Source organism: Aquarana catesbeiana, linkage group LG04 (assembly GCF_042186555.1).
Source record: "Aquarana catesbeiana isolate 2022-GZ linkage group LG04, ASM4218655v1, whole genome shotgun sequence".
NCBI lineage: Eukaryota > Metazoa > Chordata > Amphibia > Anura > Ranidae > Aquarana > Aquarana catesbeiana.
This window is the reverse complement of record NC_133327.1, coordinates 40668547-40689981: the sequence shown is the minus strand read 5'-3', so window position 1 is coordinate 40689981 and position 21435 is coordinate 40668547. Positions and strand designations below refer to the sequence as shown.

Here is a 21435-nt window from a genome sequence, read left to right as displayed (position 1 = left end):
ATGGAACATGTTCACATCAATGCCTTTTTGTATTTCTGCGTTTTTGGAAAGGGTCGGGGACTTTTTTCATGCAAAAAGCAGCGTTTTGCATGTAAGGCCCCTTTCACACTGGGGCGGTGGGGGCGTCGGCGGTAAAACAGTGCTATTTTTAGCGCTGTTTTACAGTCGTTTTTGCGGCTGTATTCGGCCACTAGCGGTGCGGTTTTAACCCCCGCTGGCGGCCGAAAAAGGGTTAAAATCCCTCGTACAGCGCGGCTATAGCTGCGGTATTACCGTGGTATAGCCGCGCTGTCCCATTGATTTCAATGGGCAGGAGCGGTGAATACACCGCTCCTTCACCGCTCCAAAAAAGCGGTTTGCAGGACTTTTTTAACCGCCCTGCCTGCGCACCGCTTCAGTGTGAAAGCCCTCGGGCTTTCACACTGAACAAACAGCGGAGGCTGTTTAGGGGCGGTTTAGGGGAGGACAAGCATCAAAAACGCAAGTGCACCGTTTTTGCAGCGTTTTTGGTGCGTTTTTGATGCGTTTTTGCCGTTTTTTTTTTTTTTTGGACTATACAGTAAAAAAAATGTAAAAAAAAAAAAAAAACGCAAAACGCCGCAAAAACGCGTCAAAAACGCAGCTCAAAAAGGTGGCAAGCATGAAAAAAAACCTCCAAAAATGCTCAAAAGCAACATGCATAGGTGTGAATCCAGCCCTAGGCTGGATTCACACCTTTGCATTTTTAGTGCTTTTTGCAATTTGCAGATTTGCACTACAGAATGTGTTCCATAGGAAACCATGTTAAATGGACTGTAGAGCAAATCTGCAAAATGCAAAAAGCACTAAAACTGCATAGGTGTGAATCCAGCCTAAGTCCTTTGCGTAGAGACTTTTTTGCTCTTTTCTGGATGAAAAATGTGTATTGAAAAACGCAAAATGCACCTGAAATTTGCAAACTGCAACCTGCATAGGTGTGAACCAGGCCTTAGAAATGTAGGGAATTTTTTTTACATGAGTTCCTATGGAACACGTTCACATCAATGCAACTTTGTGCCTCTGTGTTTTTGGAAAGTGTCGGAGTTTTTTCCCGCAAAATGCAGCGTTTTGCGAAATGCTTGCACCCAAAATGCAATTATTGCATTTTTACCGCGATTTTGACATGATTTTGCCGCGATTTGCGTTTTGTGATTTGTATTTTTTTTTAGCTGTACATTCACTGTATTAAAATGGTTGCTAAGGAGGGGGCCAGGAAGCCAGCCACCACGTACCGATAAGTCATCAGCTGTCAGCAGGCTTCCCCGCTGACAGCTAAATGTAAAAAAAAATTGCAAAAAAAAAAGAACATCACCCCCCAGGTCCATACCAGGCCCTTGAGTCTAGTATGGATTCGAAGGGGAGCCCCCATGCCAATTTTTTTAAAAATGGTGTGGGGTCCCCCCAAAATCCATACCAGACCCTTATCCGATGGGGGGCGTGGCCATCAGATGACATCATCCAGGGGCCCCCGCCCCCTTGTGATGTCACAGACCCATCATGCCCTGGGCGGTGATTTCAACAAGAGGGCGGGGCCTTTGGATGATGTCATCCGATGGCCATGCCCCCATCGTTATCTAAGACATGCTTGACATCGGTGCAGACAGATCAGCGGGACACAGCATCGGAGGAGGTCGGCGGCGGCAGAGGAAGAAGCACATCGGACAAAGAAGACAGGAGAAAGAAGAAGAGTGGAAGAAGAATCTAGAGAAGATGAAGCCCGGAGGAGGAAGATGCGGGAGAAGATGGAGGAAGACCGGAGGAAGAAGTGGGGAAGGAGATATTTTTAATAAAAGACTTGTCAAAAACTGTCTACTGTATTTTTTCACACTACACTACTTTTTTGTGGTGAATAAGTAGGGGTACAATGTATCCCATACTCATTCACAGGCCGGGATCTGGGGTTAAAAGGGGCTTCCAGATTCTGATAAGCCCCCCGCCTGCAGACCCCGACAACCACCGGGCAAGGGTTGTAGGAAAGATGCCCTTGTCCCCATGGGGGCAAGGTGCTTTGGTGTGGGGGGCACAGTGCCCCCCCACCCCGAAGCAACCACCCGCCATGTTGAGGTCATGCAACCTGGTATGGTTCAGAAGGGGGGGCGCTTGCTCGTCCCCTCCCTTTCCTGACCTGCCAGGCTGCATAAGGCATTAGGGTCTAATATGGATTTTGGGGGAGACCCCACACCATTTAAAAAAAAAAAAAATATATATATATATATCAGCAGGAAGGCCTGCTGACAGCTGATGACTCATTCTTTGGTAAGAATGCGGTGGCTGACTTCCCGGCCCCCTCCTTAGTAACCAGCTATATACAGTGTAAAAAAAAACACAAATCGAAGCAAAAACGTGTGTCCAAAAATGCGGCAAGCACCGCAAAAAGCACTGCTCAAAAGCAACATGCATAGATGTGAATCGAGCCTTGTGATGTAGTGGCAGTTAGTCAGTTCCCATAAAGTGTCAGTTAGGCTCGATTCACATCTATGCATGTTGCTTTTGAGAGTTTTTGGAGTTTTTTTTGTGATGCTTGCCACGTTTTTGAGCAGCGTTTTTGCAGCGTTTTTGCGGCGTTTTGCGTTTTTTTTTTTACAGTTTTTTTTAGACTGTATACAATCTAAAAAAAAAAAAAAAACGCCAAAAACGCAAAACGCTGCAAAAATGCTGTAAAAACGCTGCAAAAACGCTGCACTTGTTTTTGATGCTGGTCCATTGAATTCTATTACATGCAAAACGCTGCATTTTGCATGAAAAAAAGTCCCTGACCCTTTCCAAAAACGCAGAGGTACAAAAAGGCATTGATGTGAACATGTTCCATAGGAACCCATGTTAAATTCCCATGCATTTCTGCAAAATGCATCAAAAAACGCGCTAGTGTGAATGGAGCCTTAGTGTCACTATCACTGTCCCACTGAGTCGCTTATCGCCGCCAATACTAGAATAAAAGAAAAACTCCAGTAAAAATCCCAATGTTTGTAGGCGCTATAGCTTTTCACACAAACCAATTAATATACTTATTGGGGTTTTTTTTGTACCAAAGACACGTAGCAGAATACATTTTTGCCTAAATATATGAAGATTTTTTTTATTTATTATTATTATTATTATTATTATTATTAGATGTTTTATAGCAGAAAGTAAAAAAAAATATTTTTTTTTTTCAAAATGTTCGGTCTTTTTTTTGTTCATAAAATAGAAATGAAAAAACCCAGTGGTGCGCAAATACACCCCCAAAAAAGCTTTATTTGTGAGAATTTTTTTTAATATAAATGTATTTTGGATACAGCGTTGCATGACCGCACAATTACCAGTTAAAGTAGCTCATTTCTATATAGCAAAAACTGAAAACTGGACTGACCATGAAGGAAGCTCAAGTGGTTAATTAACCTCCCCCCAGAGAGTTAACCACTCCAGCCAGTTCATAATGGGGATTAGGGATGAGTCGAACACCCCCCTGTTCAGTTCACACCAGAACATGCGAACAGGCAAAAAATTTGTTTGAACATGGAAAATCGTTAAAGTCTATGGGACACGAACTAAATAACGGAGGGCGGGGCCATCCGGTGACCCCGCCCCCCTCTGACGCACGGTGACTTCCCTGTCCGCCCCCTCTGACGTCACGGTGAATGCCACAGGGAAGTCTCCGTCAAGCCCCCGTGCGTCAGCGGGGGGCGGGGTCACCATGTGGCCCCATCCTCCGTTATTTAAGAACCGTCAGAAGAGGAGAAGCGTCACACAGCGGGAGCCTCCCATCATGGTGGATGCGGAGAGGCCCGAGAAGATGAAGGGAAGAAGACGCTGGCGCCGCGGAGGGAGATGCCGGACGAGAACACCGGAGGAAGAACCAGAAGAACCAGAAGAAGATGGAGGAAGAAACCGAAGGAAGATAGAAGAAAGAAGAAGCATTTAAATAAAGGAATTGTCAAAAACTGTCTCTTGTCATTTTTAACATTTTTTACACTTTTTTGTGAAATAGTAGGGGTACAAGTACCCCCTTACCATTTCACACAGGGGGGAGGGCCGGGATCTGGGGGTCCCCTTGTTAAAGGGGGCTTCCAGATTCCGATAAGCCCCCCGCCTGCCGTAGTTTTAAATGACTTTTTTTCCTTTGAAATGTCATTTTGCTGTCAGACTGTTCTAAACACGGGAAACATGCGCCCCTTTACAGGCATACTATAGACACCCCCCAGGTACGAAATTTAAAGGGATATTACACTTTTATTGTTTCACTTTAAACATTATTAAAATCACTGCTCCTGAAAAAATCGGCCGTTTTTAAAACTTTTTTTTGCATTGATCCATGTCCCCTGGGGCAGGACTCAGGTCACCTAACACTTTTTTATGACAATAACTTGCATATAAGCCTTTAAAATTAGCACTTTTGATTTCTCCCATAGACTTTTAAAGGGTGTTCCGCGGCTTTCGAATTTGCCGCGAACACCCCAAATTGTTCGCTGTTCGGCCAACTGGCGAACTGGCGAACAGCCGATGTTCGAGTCGAACATGAGTTCAACTCGAACTCGAAGCTCATCCCTAATGGGGATTGCAGACAATCCCATCAATGCTGGGGGTTATTACATAAGCTAGCAACATTGCTTGGCATTATTTTTGCAGAAACTGACGCAAATGCTGTGGGTTATTATTACATATTAAATGATCAAATTAAACCTAACGTATTTTGTTTTGTTCTAAGTATTTTCTTATATTGAAATGACACAGATTCTTTCCTCACGGGGGGGGGGGGTTTGGGGTGGGGGGTGCAGTTTTCCATCTTCGCCTGGGCACCGGATGACCTTGGCTGAATGGCTGAACTCGCATTAAATTCGCAGGTATTCTCACCTATGTGATCCGATACCTGTGCGAGTTCACAGTTCGCACTGCGATCTGTGAACTGATCTGGGGGTGTCATTAACAATGTATTGACAACTGCAGAGGTTCGCAGAAGGCAGTGTGAACTGCCTGCGGGAGAGATGTGATGCGGGAACCAGCGCTGTAATCACGCTGGTTCCCGCCTCACACCAGTGTGAACCAAGGTGGATGATACTGCACTATTGGAGGTTTTTTATTTTTATTTTGGGCATTTATGACCATCTGTGGGGATTAGTTGAGCACAGGTGGAACAAGGTGGAGACTAGCTTAATTGTTCAATATGAGCTTTGTTTGCCTAATCTGTTGCAGGATAGACATATATGTCTGGTTATTGCATTCCCTGAGTGTGGTGGCTCTTTTTCACACTGATTTATATTGGACTTTGTATGTTTCTGATAATTACTGCTTTTGGATGTTAGAGTATCTTTTGGCACTATGTAGTACAAATTTGAGAGTTTTTGAATATGCATTTCATATAATTCTTCAGGCTTTTCTGTTTTTTTGAAGGGTTGTTATCTTTTTATATACAGCAGATGAATGACACTACTTCTTTTTGGGGGGGTTGTACCAGAGCAGAAGGATATTGAGATTTGCACATTTGTGGTGCACAGTAAAATAATTTGTTGCTCTGTATGTATTTGAATATTGCACAGCTTATTTATGATATAATTTTATGTGTTTATTTTATTTTTTAGGGTTTATTATTATTATTATTATTATTATTATTAATTTTTTTTTTTTTTTTTCACTTTGAGACAGTGTCCCTTATATTGTATATCAGGATTAATGATATGCTGCTCGGTCTCTTGATTGCTATTCGGCTGTGAGCGTGGTCTTTTTATTTTAGAAAAGTCAGTCTGCAGGGTTTTGAGACCTGTTTATAATAGTCAATTGTTTTTTTGTTTGGTATCAGTCACATATGTCCAAAAAGATTGTCTTTTAGGGCAATGCCAGAAAATGTAACATTGCACCCATCCCAGTGCTGCATCTGTCTGTGACTTGTTGGTTCACTTTCTGGAGTATATAGGGAACTTTGTACCACCTGGTCAAAATCTTGTATCCCATCTTTTGGCCTTAGTTTGCAATAGAACACTTGTGCACTAAATGATATCTCCCCCCCCCCCCCCCCTACTGTGGAGCTGATCGCAATGAAAACACAAGCTTTCTTTTTTTGGTGAGTTTGCAAGAAAGCAGTGGGGGAATTGCTTATGGGAGCAGAATGAGGGTTTGTGGGACAAAAAAATGGGTCTCATGCACGCAAATAAGATCAGATTTATGTCTAAGGGCTTCCTTCCATGTTAAATTGCATTTTAAATTGAGGCCCTTAACATTTAGGGAAGTGATAGTAATGTCCATAATCAATATTTGGCAAGATAAGCCTACATAAGGAGAGAGAGAGAGAGAGATGACCCTAGCTATTTTCGCACACCCAATGGCTATGAAATCGCTGTAGGTTATAAATGACAGGCTTATCAGTTTTGATGTAACAATGCAGTTAACTTGAGAACTAACAAAAGAGAACAGAGTCAATAAACGTAAAGCAGGTTATTCAACACAGAATAGTGCTTGGCACCCTGTGGTTTGGGGGAATAAATGTAGTTGGCAACAAAGAATCACTAAACCGATTCAGATTGATGATCATTTGGGACTTAACATTGCAAACTAAATTAATATGCAGTGATCTTGCTGTACCAGGAACATGGGCAGCTTAAGGTGTAAGCTGTAGCAGCGGTGGCTGCAGAGATTGGGGTGAGGCAGCATGGTTGGAATTGCCGAGGGCTTGTCTGACGTGGATCAAGGTTAGGTGGAGGTGTAGAAATTAGACCCCAGTTCAACAGCCTTTTGACGCCCTATATTCAATATTCGTTGATTGATTTTGGAAAGGTCATCACCAGCTTAGAGAGGAAACCCCATTTGTAAGATTATTCTCTCATAGGATTGCAGTGACTTGGGCGAACTCTCTTTGCTTCTGTATAAAGTGCAACAGAGGAGTAGGGATTAGGCATCCTGATGTAGGAACAGGCTGCTGCCATAATTTTTTCTTTCACTTGGAAAAATGGATGCATGCCAGAACATCTTGGGAGGGGGAGAGACAGAAGCTGGAAGAGGATTAGGTTTAGCAATCCTATGGGTGTGATCTATGGTGATATCAGCTTGTGAGAGTTGGGGGAGAAGCTTGAGGAACAGTTGTAGATGGTGAATCAGATCTGGGGGTTTAACGGTTTATGGAATGCCCCTGAATTTTATATTTGTTCTGAAACTTTCCTCAAGGTCCGCCACTTTGGCTCATAGGAAGCTAAGTTCCTCAGAGTGCTGATGATAGGCCTCAGTGACTTCATGATGGGTATTGGCATGGTCTGTGCATTCCTCCACTTGATCTATTCTAGAGTGTATGAAGGAGCAAAGCTCCTTGCGGAGGTCTCTCTGCAAGGAAAGGAGCATATGCTTCAGTGTTTTGTTCTGAAGCAGGATGGTCACTGGCTGGGTGGGCAGCCAGTGATTCGTAATCACTATCCTGGTGTTGCAATTTCCCAGGAGCATCCCAATGTTGCTTTTTGTATTGAGCTTTTGTGGGAGAAAGCGCTGGTGACTGTACTGCCCTCCTTTGCTCTGTCTGTGGGGGGGGAGTCTAAATGAAGAGCTGGAGCAGGTTCTGAGTTCATTTCTTCTGAGTCACTTGTGGAGTGCAGCCTGTTTTCCTCCCTGTGTGTGCCTGTCTGCTGGCATGGAAGGAGCAGGAGGTGTCATCTTGGCTGTGCTGCATTATCGTTTTGAAGAAGTCCGTGAGGTGGCGCTGCTTATGGGCTGAGTTGTTTCTCTTTCTGGATATACCATCCAGGCGCCTCATGAACCAGCTCTCCCCTGGTATAGGAGAGGGGGGCGTGAGCTGCTGTGGAGGGCAGAGTGTCCCGAGGCTGAGTGGAGCTGGAGGGTTAGACGTTCATCTTGCTCAGCGGCTGGCCAGGCCCCCCATTAGGTACACCTGTTCAATTGCTTGGTAACACAAATTGCTAATCAGCCAATCGCATGGAAGCAACAATGCATTTAGGCATCTAGAATTGGTGAAGACAACTTGCTGAAGTTCAAACCGATGTTCGGGGATTTAAGTGACTTTGAATGTGGCATGGTTGTTGGCGCCAGACGGACTGGTTTGAGTATTTCAAAAACCTGCTGATCTACTGGGATTTTCATGCACAACCATCTCTAGGGTTTATGGTCCAAAAAAAAAAAATTAGACTTACCAGTAACTTGTTTTCCAGGAGTCTTTAAAGCCAGCCCTGAGAGATCTTGGCTCCTCCCACCAGACAATAGGAAACTCCTCTTTCACCAAGCTTTTAAAAGGAGGCTTCTCCCCACATCTTGTAAGTTTTAGCAGAGTACCTCCGGACCAGGCTGGAACATACAAGCATAATACAGTAAATCGTAACATAAGGGTGGGTCGTTGCTTTCTTATAAGACTGCTGGAAGACAAGTTATCGGTAAGTCTAACTTAACTTTTCCCTCACCCTAGGTTTACACTTCTGCATGTGGTGGAATCATAGTGGAAATGCATGGGGCTGCCATTCATGCAAAATCGCAGTTAGTGTGCAGGAACCGCAGGGAAATCCCATGGTCAAAGACCGTGGGCACGTTTTTAAAAAGGTGCATGCGCCTTTTTTTTTCTTTTGTGGAAATGAAATGCAGGCACGGTAGCTTATTGAAATGAATGGGCTGCCATTCCCATGCGGCCCGCAGAGATGTGAACCTGGGGTAAACTTCTTTCAGGACGGCACTTGAGAGGATAAACAAGACTTGCCAACTAGGGAGGGGCAACAGCCTGTAGGACCCTTCTGCCAAATGCTTGATCACCTGCTGACAGAAGTTCCAGTCTGTAATGATGAATAAATGTCAAACTTGACCATATAGGCACCTTGCAAATCTGAGTCCGAAGACCTAAAGTCCTTTGTTACCTCCTAGGTAACGCAACCAAATTCTTTTGACACCTCTATTTTGAAAGTCCTTTCTTTCTTTCTCCCCCAAAGGGTTAGAGCAAAACGTTGACAGGATAATGTCCTGAGAACAGTTTTGAACTGATGCTACTTTTGGTAAAAAACCTAGATCTGTTTTATGTATAATCTTATCTGGATGTATGGACAGGAAGGGCTCTCTAACTAATGGTGCAGGAAGTTCACTGATTCTTATTGCCAATGTACTAGAAACAGTCTTGAATGTTCTTAGAAATTGATTAATGATTTAAAAGGTTTGTCAAACTTTGTTAGTTTGCAGAACCAGTGCTAGATCTCACTTTGGAAAGCTTTTTGCAGGTGCTGGTCTGGCTTGAGCAAGAGCCCTAAAAAAGCTTGTGACCAAAGGTCCTGAGGAAATGGGCCTTTCCAGGAACACTCTCAAGGCAGCAACCTGCCCCTTAGGTGTACTAACTGCTAAACCCTTATCTGCACCATTATGTAAGAATTCTAACCCTGATGCATGCTCTTCCAAAGTCAGATTTGCTGAACAGCACCAGGCGTTGTAGACCTTCCAAACCTTTGCATAAATTGCTCTAGTTACTTTCTTTCTACTTAAAAGCAAAGTGGATATTGGCGGTTCTGAAAAAAGCTTTCTCAACAGCTCCTCCCCAGATACCAGGCAGTGGGAGTTAACCTGGCTACATCCGGGTAATTTACTGCACCCTGGATCAGTAAATCCTGTCTGAGAGGAAGATGCCAGAATTGGTTTGATCGGCAGATGAATATTGGTGGAGAACCAGGCTCTCTTTGGCTAAAAGGGGATAATCGGAATTGCCAATACTGTCTCTCTTCCTCAATACCAGCAGGATTAGCTGAAAAGGGGGGCAAAGCATACCACAGGTGAAGTTCCAAGGGTGCGCCAAGGCCCCCATCCCCAGACAACCATTGTCTCAGTAAAAAGAATTGATGGAGTTGGGCATTCTTTCTGGAGGCGAACAGGTCCACCTGTGGTTGTTCCCAATTCTTGGCCAAATTCTCCTCCCAGTGGCCCCCCATGCACTGGCATCCACTATCGCTTCCTTTTGATTGGAAAAGACCATAAAAGCCTCTTTGACAAGTCTGTCTGATTCCTCCACCACCAAAGAGTCCTCTTTGCTCTGGTGGGGATGTTTACTATGGTTTCCAGCTATTCTGGACTGTGATCCCACACCTTCAGGAGGTAACTTTTGAAGTGGCCTGAAATGAAGCCTTGCTCATTGAATTGCTGGCATAGTCGAGATCAGGGTCCCCAAAGCCAACATAACCTTTCTGACTCTTACCTGATTGTCTAACATGGCCTCCACATTTTTAAACCTTGGATTTTTCCCTGCTCTACTGAGCTTATCTACCCAAAAACTCTACTTCCTGAGCAGGGTTGAAGTTTAATTTCTAAAGGTTCACAAACCAACCCAAGTTTTCCAAATAGCCGCGGGCCCTGCCCAGATCTTCCTGCTAATTCTCTTTGGAAGGGGCAAAAGAGAGGAGATTGTCTGTCCGTCTAGATACGGGATAACTGTGATCACCTCAAGTCAAAGTGGAGCAAGAGCTTTCGCCATTACTTTCGTGAATATCTGTGGAGCAGTGGAATTGCCAAATGGGAGGACTTTGAACTGTAAATGCAGAATTTGTTCCATCTTCACAGCCAACCTGCAATGGCCTCCAGTCACCAGATTTCAATCCAATAGAGCACCTTTTGGGATGTGGTGGAACAGGATATTTGCATTATGGATGTGCAGTCGACAAATCTGCAGCAACTTTGTGATGCTATTACATGTCAATATGGACCAAAATCTCTGAGGAATGTTTCAAAGACCTTGTTGAATCTATGCCACAAATAATTAGGGCAGTTCTGAAGGCAAAAGAGGGTCCAAACCAGTACTAGCCAGGTATACCTAATAAAGTGACCAGTGAGTGTATAAAGCACACCTGTTTCTTTGGCCTGTATGAGTGAGATGTGTGGGACGACACTGAGGCAAGAGTTGAGGGGTTTGGGATGATTTTGGGTTATTTTTATGACAAGCAGTTTCATGTTTGTTTGAACCTATGACATTTATGGGAAGAGCATGGGTTACTCATGGGTGGGGTCTATTTCTTCCAAGTTTTTAATCCAGCATATATTGCCAACTATGAAAATAGTACTTTGCTAGCAGCATTAACTATATATATGTGTTTTTTTTTTTTTTTTTTTCTCCAGATATTTCTGAAAACATGTTTTCCATGGACCCAGTGACAATTCTTGTGTCCATTGTTGTTGTTCTTTTTTTGGCTACAATTTACCAGAAGGCACAGAAAGACAAAAACCTCCCTCCAGGACCTAGACCTTTCCCCCTCATTGGAAGTATACACCTAATTGACCTAAAACGCCCTCATAAATCCTTTATAGAGGTAATATTACTTCTTTTTTATAAAAAAATACAGCTTGAACACACACACATAGAAAACGTATCCTATGATCTACCACTGATTCCAATGCCCAATGACAATGCCTGTACTGGTCACTGGCCGAGCCTGATTGGAAGCTGAAATGGCAGTTGTGAAGACCTGGCCATAAAATCAGCAATACTCAGACACAGTAAGAAAGTAAAACTAAGGCAACCCAGAGTACAAAAAGGATATGGATACTAAAGGAAATGTTCGTCTTCTTCTGGCATCTGCTTTTAGGCAGTACTTTTAGAAATCTAAAATGATATACAGGTTTAGCTTCATCATCACCTCCCCTCCAATGATGTTTGAGGGATCACTCACCAGTGCAGACATCTTCAGCCATTCTGCCAAGTTAGGGTTCTTTTCCATCTTGGTTAATCCTACCTAGATCATATAGCTCCATGTGGCATCATCCTGGCATATGCTGACATTGTCGGAGAGATTGTAAACCACCAGGTAAGCAGTTATTACAGTAGAGACCTAGTATGTCTCTACAAAAAAAAAATAATAATAAAAAAAACACACCTGTTTGCTCCTTTTTTTTTTTTTTTTTTTTTTTTTTTCTTTTAACATTTAATGTAAAATTTTTCACTTGAAGGAGGCCACAAGTTACCCAATCAACAACTTGCTAATGCTTTTTAGGAAACACTAAAACTGTGCTAATTTCACGGGTATTAGAGTTGGGCAAACAGCTTGCATTGAGCAAAAGTTCACCCCGAACAGCATCTGTTTGGTCTGTAATGTCACAAGGGGGGCAGTGCCACCAGGTGGCTCCACCCCCTTACCTATTTAAGAACTGTAAAATGGCAGAGCAGGCATTTAGCGGTTAGCCTTCGCCACGGACGGAGTGTTTGTGGTGTGTTTTTTTTTTTTTTTAATGTCCCCTATACTCATTCGCATAGAGAGGGGGCCGGGATCTGGGGTCCCCCTTGTTGAGGGGGGTTTCCGATAAACCCCCAGACCACCCAAAACCACAGCCATGGGTACTTATCCTTGAAGAAACTGCAGATATGTTGCAAAAGTTAGGATAGAAACTCAAAACTTATGCTGTGCTGATGAAGCTCTCAAATGATGTAGGTTCCCATTTATTGGTAGTTTATTTAATTAACCCCATTTCCTATTCTCTAATGTACTTGCAGTTGTCTAAGCAGTATGGTCCAGTATACACCATCCATTTAGGAATGTCAAAGATGGTTATCCTATGTGGATATGATGCTTTAAAAGAAGCACTAATCAACCACGCAGATGAATTTGCTGACAGACCGAGAACCCCATTGTTGTATAAGCTCCAAAAGAATCATGGTAAATCTTTTTTGGTTTCTTTATAAAAGAATGTCTTTACTCTTGTTCCCAAGCAATGTCAAAGTGTCAGTAGTACTATATTGAATAAAAAAGAGTGCATTGGAACAGAGCGGTGACCGGTGTAGCTTGGAGAGAGGGAGATTCCCTGAATCCACTTGTCTTGAATACCAATGTAACCAGGTATAAAAGTCAGGGTAAATCCAAAATATTGAATTGCCAAAAGAAAAAGGAATAGAGGGGGGGAAAGTTTGGGCTTAAGAGATCATTTCAAGAAGTAGGCTCAAAGCTTTTTTGGCCATACTTCACCTGGGGATCACAAGAGTGCACTTTTCTACACTCCTGCGACCCATATTCAGCTGAAGCCTGAGATCGGCTGATGTCTCTTAGCCAGTCCAGACTCCCGGAAACTGCAGCACAGGTTTTTCTCCTTTTTGATGCCTTAAGGCAGTGGTCATCAACCCTGTCCTCAGGGCCCACTAACAGGCCATATTTTATGTATTTCCTTGGGGAGATGCGGACTAGAATACTGCAATCACTGAGCAACAAATGATATCACCTGTGATCTATTTCAGTTATGTTGCAAACCTGGCCTGTTAGTGGGCCCTGAGGACAGGGTTGATGACCACTGCCTTAAGGTGAAAAACCTTAAGGCTTTACAACCACTTTAAGCTCTGGGGAAAATTCCTTTTTGAAAATGCAACCTTTCTTTTGCATTTAGTAAGTCAATCCCACTGTGTATCCTATTACCCCGCCCCACCCCCCCCTTTTTTTTTTTTTTTTTCCCAATCTACATACAGGGGACTATTTATTTAAATTTCACTGAGCACTTCCCCAATTAAAAGTAGCTCACGCAAGTAAGATTTGAAAATGGGATCCAAAGCTGTGACCATTTTATTATTGAACTGATGTTGCTAAATGTCAGGGAATGTTATTTTCAATGTTTCAATACTAAAATGTGTGATCGTGATGAAATAACTAAATGCCAAATTACTAAATGGGTAAATGTAAAATAGTGAGTGTACAGCTTGTATAACAGTGCAAAATTGCTGTCCTCTCAAAATAACTCAACACACAGCCATTAATGTCTAAACCGCTGGCAACAAAAGTGAGTACACCCCAAAAGTGAAAATTTCCAAATTGGGCCCAATTAGCCATTTTTCCTCCCTGGTGTCATGTGACTCGTTAGTGTTACAAGGTCTCAGGTGTGAATGGGGGAGCAGGTGTGTTTTAAATTTGGTATTATCGCTCACTTTCTCTCATACTGGTCACTGGACGTTCAACATGGTATCTCATGGCTAAGAACGCTCTGAGGAACTGAAAAAAAGAATTGTTGCTCTACACAAAGATGGCCTAGGCCAGTGATGGCGAACCTTGGCACCCCAGATGTTTTGGAACTACATTTCCCATGATGCTTACACACTCTGCAGTGCAGTTGAGCATCATGGGAAATGTAGTTCCAAAACATCTGGGGTGCCAAGGTTCGCCATCACTGACCTAAGCTATAAGAAGATTGCCAAGACCCTGAAACTGAGCTGCAGCACGGTGGCCAATATCATACAGGCGTTTACCAGGACAAGTTCCACTCAGAACAGGCCTTGCCATGGTGGAAGAAGTTGAGTGCACATACTCAGCATCATATCCAGAGGTTGTCTTTGGAAAATAGATGTATGAGTGCTGCCAGCATTGCTGCAGAGGTTGAAGGAGTGGAGGGGGGTCAGCCTGTCAGTGTTCAGATCATATGCTGCACACTGCATCAAATTGGTCTGCATGGATGTCATCCCAGAAGGAAGATGATGCACAAGAGAGCCTGCAAACCGTTTGCTAAAGACAAGCAGATAAGGACATGGATTACTGGAACCATGTCCTGTGGTCTGATGAGACCAAGATAAACTTATTTGGTTCAGATGGTGTCAAGCATGTGCCGCAACCAGGTGAGGAGTAGAAAGACAAGTGTGTCTTGCCTACAGTCAAGCATGGTGGTTGGAGTGTCAAGGTCTGGGGCTGCATGAGTGCTGCCGGCACTGGGGCGCTACAGTTTATTGAGGGAACCACGAATGCCAACATGTACTGTAACATACTGAAGTAGAGCATGATCCCCTACCTTCGGAGACTGGGCCACAGGGCAGTATTCCAACATAACAACCACTGCCTTGCTAAAGAAGCTGAGGGTAAAGGTGATGGACTGGCCAAGCACGTCTCCAGACCTAAACCCTATTGAGCATCTGTTGGCATCCTCAAACGGAAGGTGGAGGAGCGCAAGGTCTCTGTGATGTCACCATGGAGGAGTGGAAGAGGACTCCAGTGGTAACCTGTGAAGCTCTTGTGAACTCCATGCCCAAGGGGGTTAATGGTGGCTACACAAAATATTGTCACCTTGGGCCCAATTTGGAAATCTTCATTTAGGGGTGTACTCACTTTTGTTGCCAGCGGTTTAGACATTAATGGCTGTGTGAGTTATTTTGAGGGGACAGCAAATTTACACTGTTATACAAGCTGTACACTCACTACTTTACATTGTAGCAAAGTGTCATATCTTCAGTGTTGTCACATGAAAAGATATAATAAAATATTTACAAAAATATGAGGGGTGTACTCACTTTTGCGAGATACTATGTATGTATGTTTATGTGCCAGTGCAAACAATCTATTAACAAAAAAAAACAATGCAATAAATAATAAAGCTTCTTATAAATTGTGCATTTGTGATCCTTTCACCAGGTGAAGCGCAAACTTGCCTCCATTATAAAAATAAAATCCAGCATCTCACATAATCCATTGAAAATTTCCACCACCAGGCTCAACCTCTACGTGTTATGCCACCAATGTACATGTGTTCTTGTGGCTGGAGTTTTCTCTAGATTACGTGAGATGCTTGGTTTTTTTACCTAATAAATGTGAGTGCATTTTATGAAGTGGGTTCTGTGCAGTGTGAGCCTGATAACCCAGGTACATGAACACCAGACTCTGGTGTTCATCAGCTTGATCTGTGTACATGCTTTGTTGACCCTTAGGGGTCTATAATGGAGGTGAGCATGCACTTCACCTGGTGAAAGGATCACAAGTGGAAAATTGACGTTATACTGTGGTGTTATCTCTATGAAGCACCTTATCAAACACTCTTTTGGTTGCACAAGTTTTGAGAGAGGGAGAGAGAGTTTTTGTCACTTTTTTTTGTTAGTTTATCTTGAAGCATCGCGATCACACTTTAGTATTTAATGCGGAAACGCATTTGGTAATTGCAGCAGCTGTACCCTTTAATTCTTTCCATCACTAGGTGGCAGCGCACTACTACCCTATCTATATACTATTTTCAATGTTTACAGCTTCAACCCTAGAAGATTTACCCCTCCCTTTCCTAAGCAGGCCATTCTTTGCGATTATGGCATTGTTACATTTTATTTGGGCACAACTGTCAGTTAAAGTATGTCCTCATCCTCCTCCTGTGTGGTTGTGGTGGGATATGTTTCTTTTATTGGGGGGGGGGGGGATATATATATATATATATATATATATATATATATATATATATATATATATATATATATATATATATATATATATATATATATATATATATATATATAATATATTTTTTTTTTTCTTTGTGCTGTAAAACATATCCCAAATAATGTTAAGTTTAAAGCTAAATTTCCCTTAACGTATTTCATGACAGCTATAAATACACACTGGCTGTATTCCAGCAAACACACTGTGTTTGCTGGAGATCCAGAGCTCTGTGTCTGGAGATCTCATCTCTGATCTGCTGGGTGCTGCACTGACAACCGACGAATGAGTTGGGAGTCACTATGTAAAGGAAGGACACCCCTATCCTCCTCTTAGCTCAGCAGCACCTTGAAGGTTGTCACCCAGCTCAGCACCTCTCACTGTGGACTATCACAGCCCAGACACCCTGCTGGACTAAACTTCACCTCTGAGCTCCTCGCCTGCCTTGCAACTTCTTCCGTTGGATTGTACAAGCAGAATTTGGGAACACCAGAATCCAGAGATCTGAGGGATACATCCTATGTGTGCAGCACTCTATACCTTTGGGCCCGATCACATTTGAGGAATACAGCCACGTAGAAGCCACTCCACCAACTCTGCCCTTCCGGGCCAACTGTAGTCCAGCACCACCTAAGCCTGATTGACTCTAACTGGTGTATGCCTTGTTGGGTCCACCGAGTCCGGTAAGCCTTTTCACTTTCATTGGTGGTGTGGGCTCCCTCCACAGATGGTTTACACTCTTGTTGAGATCTGTTCCAGAGGACTTTTCATCTTTTCTCCAAGGATGTTCCTTTTAAAGGGGTTGTAAAGGTATTATTTAAAAAAACAAAAAAAAACAAACATGTTATACTTACCTTCACTGTGCAGCTCGTTCTGCACAGAGTGGCCCCGAACCTGGTCTTCTCGGGTCCCTCGGCGGCTGTTTCAGCTCCTCCCCGCAAGCATTTACCACCTTAATGCGAGCTCCCTCGCATGGTGGTGAGTGCTTGCGGGCGCGCTCCCATGATACAGCCGGCGGCTATAGCCGCTCGCTGTATCACTCGGCCCCGCCCCCCGGCGCGCCGCGTCATCGGATGTGATTGACAGCAGCGCGAGGCAATGGTTGCGCTGCTTTCAATCCATCCACTGCAGCCAATCAGCGACCAGGCTGAGCTGCAATGAAGATGACGAGGACGAGCAGCGAAGATTCGAGGCGTCAGGTAAGTAAAACGGGGGGGCTGGGGGCGGCGGTACTGTCAAAAGTTTTTTCACCTTAATGCATAGAATGCATTAAGGTGAAAAAATTTTTACCTTTACAACCCCTTTAACACACGAACTTTGAACTGTCAGTCCATAGACTCCATTTTTTGACCCCTCTTAGCGCTACACTTATTTTGTTTTTTGGTATTTCAGGACAGCGCCTGAGAGATTGTCGCACCCTCCACCAATGTTTTTATAAGGAGGCTTCTCCCCACCACATGCCAGTCTTTGTGCTTCCTCTGGCCAGGGGGGAACACCTGGTGGGAGCCAGGATCTCTTGGGTAGTGTCCTGATAGACGGGGCTCCTGCCTCCACTGTATTTGTTCTTGAGAGCCTACTGATACTGTTCCACCTGAGGAGTCTGGTGTGTGCTCGCCCGGGTTTTCAGCCCGGCATTGTGCCAGTGGTTCTTTGCAGGCAGCTGCCATTTAGGTGTAGCTCAGGAAAGCTCCAGCTCGGAAGTGAGGTTTCCGGAGGGGGAGGCACCCGCAGAGCAGGCACGAGGTGTCATTTCTGTCCGCAAATGCAGGGGCAGTAGGCAGGATCAGACTGGTGCCTAGTTCCAGTCTGGCACTAATGGAGTCCCAGACCAGCGAAGCAGGGTGGGGAGATAAGAAGCAAAGCCCTGCAGCCAGTGGCCATGGATATTCTGGAATGGGTAGAGAGCCATTTACTATCCTTGTCAGCAGTCCACCTCAAAGGCACGTGGAACGAGGTAGCGGATTTCCTGTCCAGACAGGTAATGCAGGAAGCAGAATGGGCCCTGCAAACAAAGCGCTTTCCAAAATGGGATCTTTAGGTAGTTCTTCAAGCATTGACTGACTAAAGAACCGTTTGAACCTTTGGAATCCATTTCCCTGAAGAATCTGACACTCGAGATGGTTTTCCTAGTGGCCATTACATCCACTCGAAGAGTTAGTGAGCTTCACACTCTTTCGGCGAGGGAACCTTTTTCTATCCATATTCAGATAGGGTTGTCCACAATGGATCCAAAGTGTTTGTGTGGGGTGTTTTTTGGCAAAAAAAAAGTGGCATCGGCCCAGAACAGTTCTCAAGACCTTGTCCTGGGGGTGTAGTAAAGAGACTGTTTCGCAATCTAGATGTAAGAAGGACTCATTTGTATTACCTAGAGGTCATAAAAGGCTTCAGGTCATCCGACACGCTGGAAATCAAAGGTCACCGAGCATTTAAGGGATCAATAGCCAGATGGCTTAGGTCAGCAATTTCAGAAGCATATTTCCAGATGGAATTGTCTCCTCTGCCGGGGTTCAGAGCGCATTCTACTAGAGCTCTTGCAAACACTTGGGCAGAGAAAGCTGGTGCCACCCCAGAGCAAATCTGCAAAGCGGCCACGTGGTCAAGTTTTTTGACGTTTGCCCGTCATTACAGGCTGGACTCTTTTTTTTTTTTTTTTTTTTTTTATCAGCAAATGATCAGGCCTTTGGCAGAAAGGTCCTGCAAGCTGTTGTCCCTTCCTACCCCTTTCCTGGGGTAAGTCTTGGTTATCCTCTCAGGTGCTGTCCTAAAAGACGTTTAGGGAATATTCAAGTTAGACTTACCAGTAACTTGTTTTCCAGGAGTCTTTCAGGACAGCAATGACCCACTCTTATGCTGTGTATATTCCTGTGACTAACTACGATGTGTTTATTTGTTCCAGTATGGGCTGGAGGTACTCTACTACGGCTGGCATGTGGTGGGGAGAAGCCTCCTTATAAAACATTGGTGGAAGAGGTGTTTCCTTGGATGGTGGAAGGAGCCATGATCTCTTAGGCACTGTCCTGAGACTCCTGGAAAACAAGTTACCGGTAAGTCTAACTTGGCTTTTTTTCATCAATTTGGGCCAATATGTATTCTGCCACCTATTTTTGGTTTAAAAAAAAAAAAAAGCATATATTGGTGGGGTGTCTACAAATATTGTAATATTGCAGAAAACAAACTGGACACTGACACTTTTGCACTCACTGTACCAATGGCTGAGAAGGGATCAACATCAGGGGTGATCAAATGTTTATCTGTGTGCCCAGCTGGTGTTTACTTCTGTGAGGGGGAGGTGCTTTGACTAAAGGAAGGCATAGATCCACGTCCCTGCTTTGAGGGAAAACCAGATCAATGCCTTCCTTACTGACAGGTGATCTGCCTTGTTTACAGAATAATCAGTGAGTGGCGGCGGATATCAAGCCTGCCTGACCCGCTGATCAGTTGATGTATCAGTAAAAGTGCTATGGGGCAGTCAGCATTTTTTAATAATCTGGCTTGATACATTGAATGTTCACCAAACAAATTAGGACATTTTGGGCAATAATGATGCACAACATATTGTTTTTACATGTCTTTGTTTTTTGTGTGAGATGTAGAATGGCTCAGCATTCTATTTAACGGTATGTAAATGAGTACATTACTCTATCAGGAATCGTATATTCCAATGGTGAAAACTGGAAGGCAATGAGAAGATTCACTCTATCAACTCTACGAGATTATGGAATGGGGAAGAAAGGCATAGAAGACAAGATTAATGAGGAAGCTGAATGCTTAGTGCAAACCTTTAGATCCTATGGAGGTAAGCTGTTTGTGTCCCTCTAATTTCAGCTGTTCAGCAGAATGTTATAGGTTGAGACATCGTTTTCATTTAAAGTGTCTATTTTATTAGTTTTTTTTTTTTTTATATACCTCTTTTAATAGTAGCGCTGTAAGGGTTAAATTCTCTCAAAACATCTTTGTGTAAAATAATGGTGCACACAAAGTGTCAACATATACTGTGTAAACTAAACACTTCACCAAATTTTTGAAACAAAAATGTTCAAACAGTGTTCTAAAACTACAAGAGTAAGTGCCGATTTCACACCAGAATCTGATTATATATATATATATATATATATATATATATATATATATATATATATATATATATATATATATTTGTTTTTTTATTTTCCCAACCATCCATTTGAATAGGCTGAAATCTCACTGGATCACATGAAGTAGTACTTGCTCTGCTGTACTGTGGTACCATGTGATCTGGTGCAGACATATGCAGTGTTTGCAATCTGCATTTTGGGGTGTCATTAGAAATGCTCACCGGCCACTTTTATTAGGTACACCTTACCAGTACTGGGTTGGACCCCCTTTTGCCTTCAGAACTTCCTTACTACTTTGTGGCATAGATTCAACAAGGTATTGGAAATATTTCTCAGATTTTGGTCCATTTCGACATGATAGCATCATGCAGTTGCAGATTTGTCGGCTGCACATTCATGATGCAAATTTCCCGTTCCACCACTTCCCAAAGGTGCTCTATTGGATGAGATCTGGTGACTGTGGAGGCCATTGGAGTACAGTGACCTCATTGTCATGTTGAAGAAACCAGTGGTGAGATGATTTGATCTTTGTGACATGGTGCATTATCCTGCTGGAAGGAGCCATCAGAAGATGGGGCCACTGTAGTCATAAAGGGATGGACATGGTCAGCAACAATACTCAGGTAGGCCATGGCTTTTAAATGATGCTGAATTGGTACTAAGAGGCCTAAAGCGTGCCAAGAAAATATCCCCCACACCATTACACCACCAGCCTGAACCATTAATACAAGACAGGATGGATCCATGCCTTTATGTTTACGCCAAATCCTGACCCTAACATCTGAATGTCGCAGCTGAAATTAAGACTCTTCAGATCAGGAAACCGTTTTTTACAATATTCTATTGTCCAATTTTGGTGAGCTTGTGTGAATTGTAGCCTCAGTTTCTTGTTCTTAGCTGACAGGATTGGCACCCGGTGTCTTCTGCTGCTTAAGCCCATATGCTTCAAGGTTCGATGTGTTGTGCAATCCTTGATGGTATTCTGCATACCTTGGTTGTAACAAGTGGTTATTTCAGTTACTGTTGCCTTTCTATCATCTTGAGCCAGTCTGCCGATTCTTCTCTGACATCAATAAGGCATTTTCGTCCACACTAGGGATGAGCTTCGAGTTCGAGTCGAACTCATGTTCGACTCGAACATTGGCTGTTCTCAAGTTCGCCGAACAGCGAACAATTTGGGGTGTTCGCGGCAAATTCGAATGCCGCGGAACACCCTTTAAAAGTCTATGGGAGAAATCAAAAGTGCT

General features: G+C 43.5%; 1 protein-coding gene across 1 annotated transcript in view; it reads left to right on the top strand.

Annotated features, from left to right (window-relative positions):
• LOC141139190 (cytochrome P450 2C5-like) overlaps positions 1-21435 on the top strand; it is a 108000-nt gene that overhangs the window by 8707 nt on the left and 77858 nt on the right. Inside the window, exons 2-4 of the mRNA XM_073625110.1 lie at positions 11059-11249; positions 12428-12590; positions 19741-19890. Coding sequence (XP_073481211.1) covers positions 11073-11249; positions 12428-12590; positions 19741-19890 — 490 coding nt within the window. The 5' untranslated portion in view covers positions 11059-11072. The remainder of the gene's footprint in view (positions 1-11058; positions 11250-12427; positions 12591-19740; positions 19891-21435) is intronic.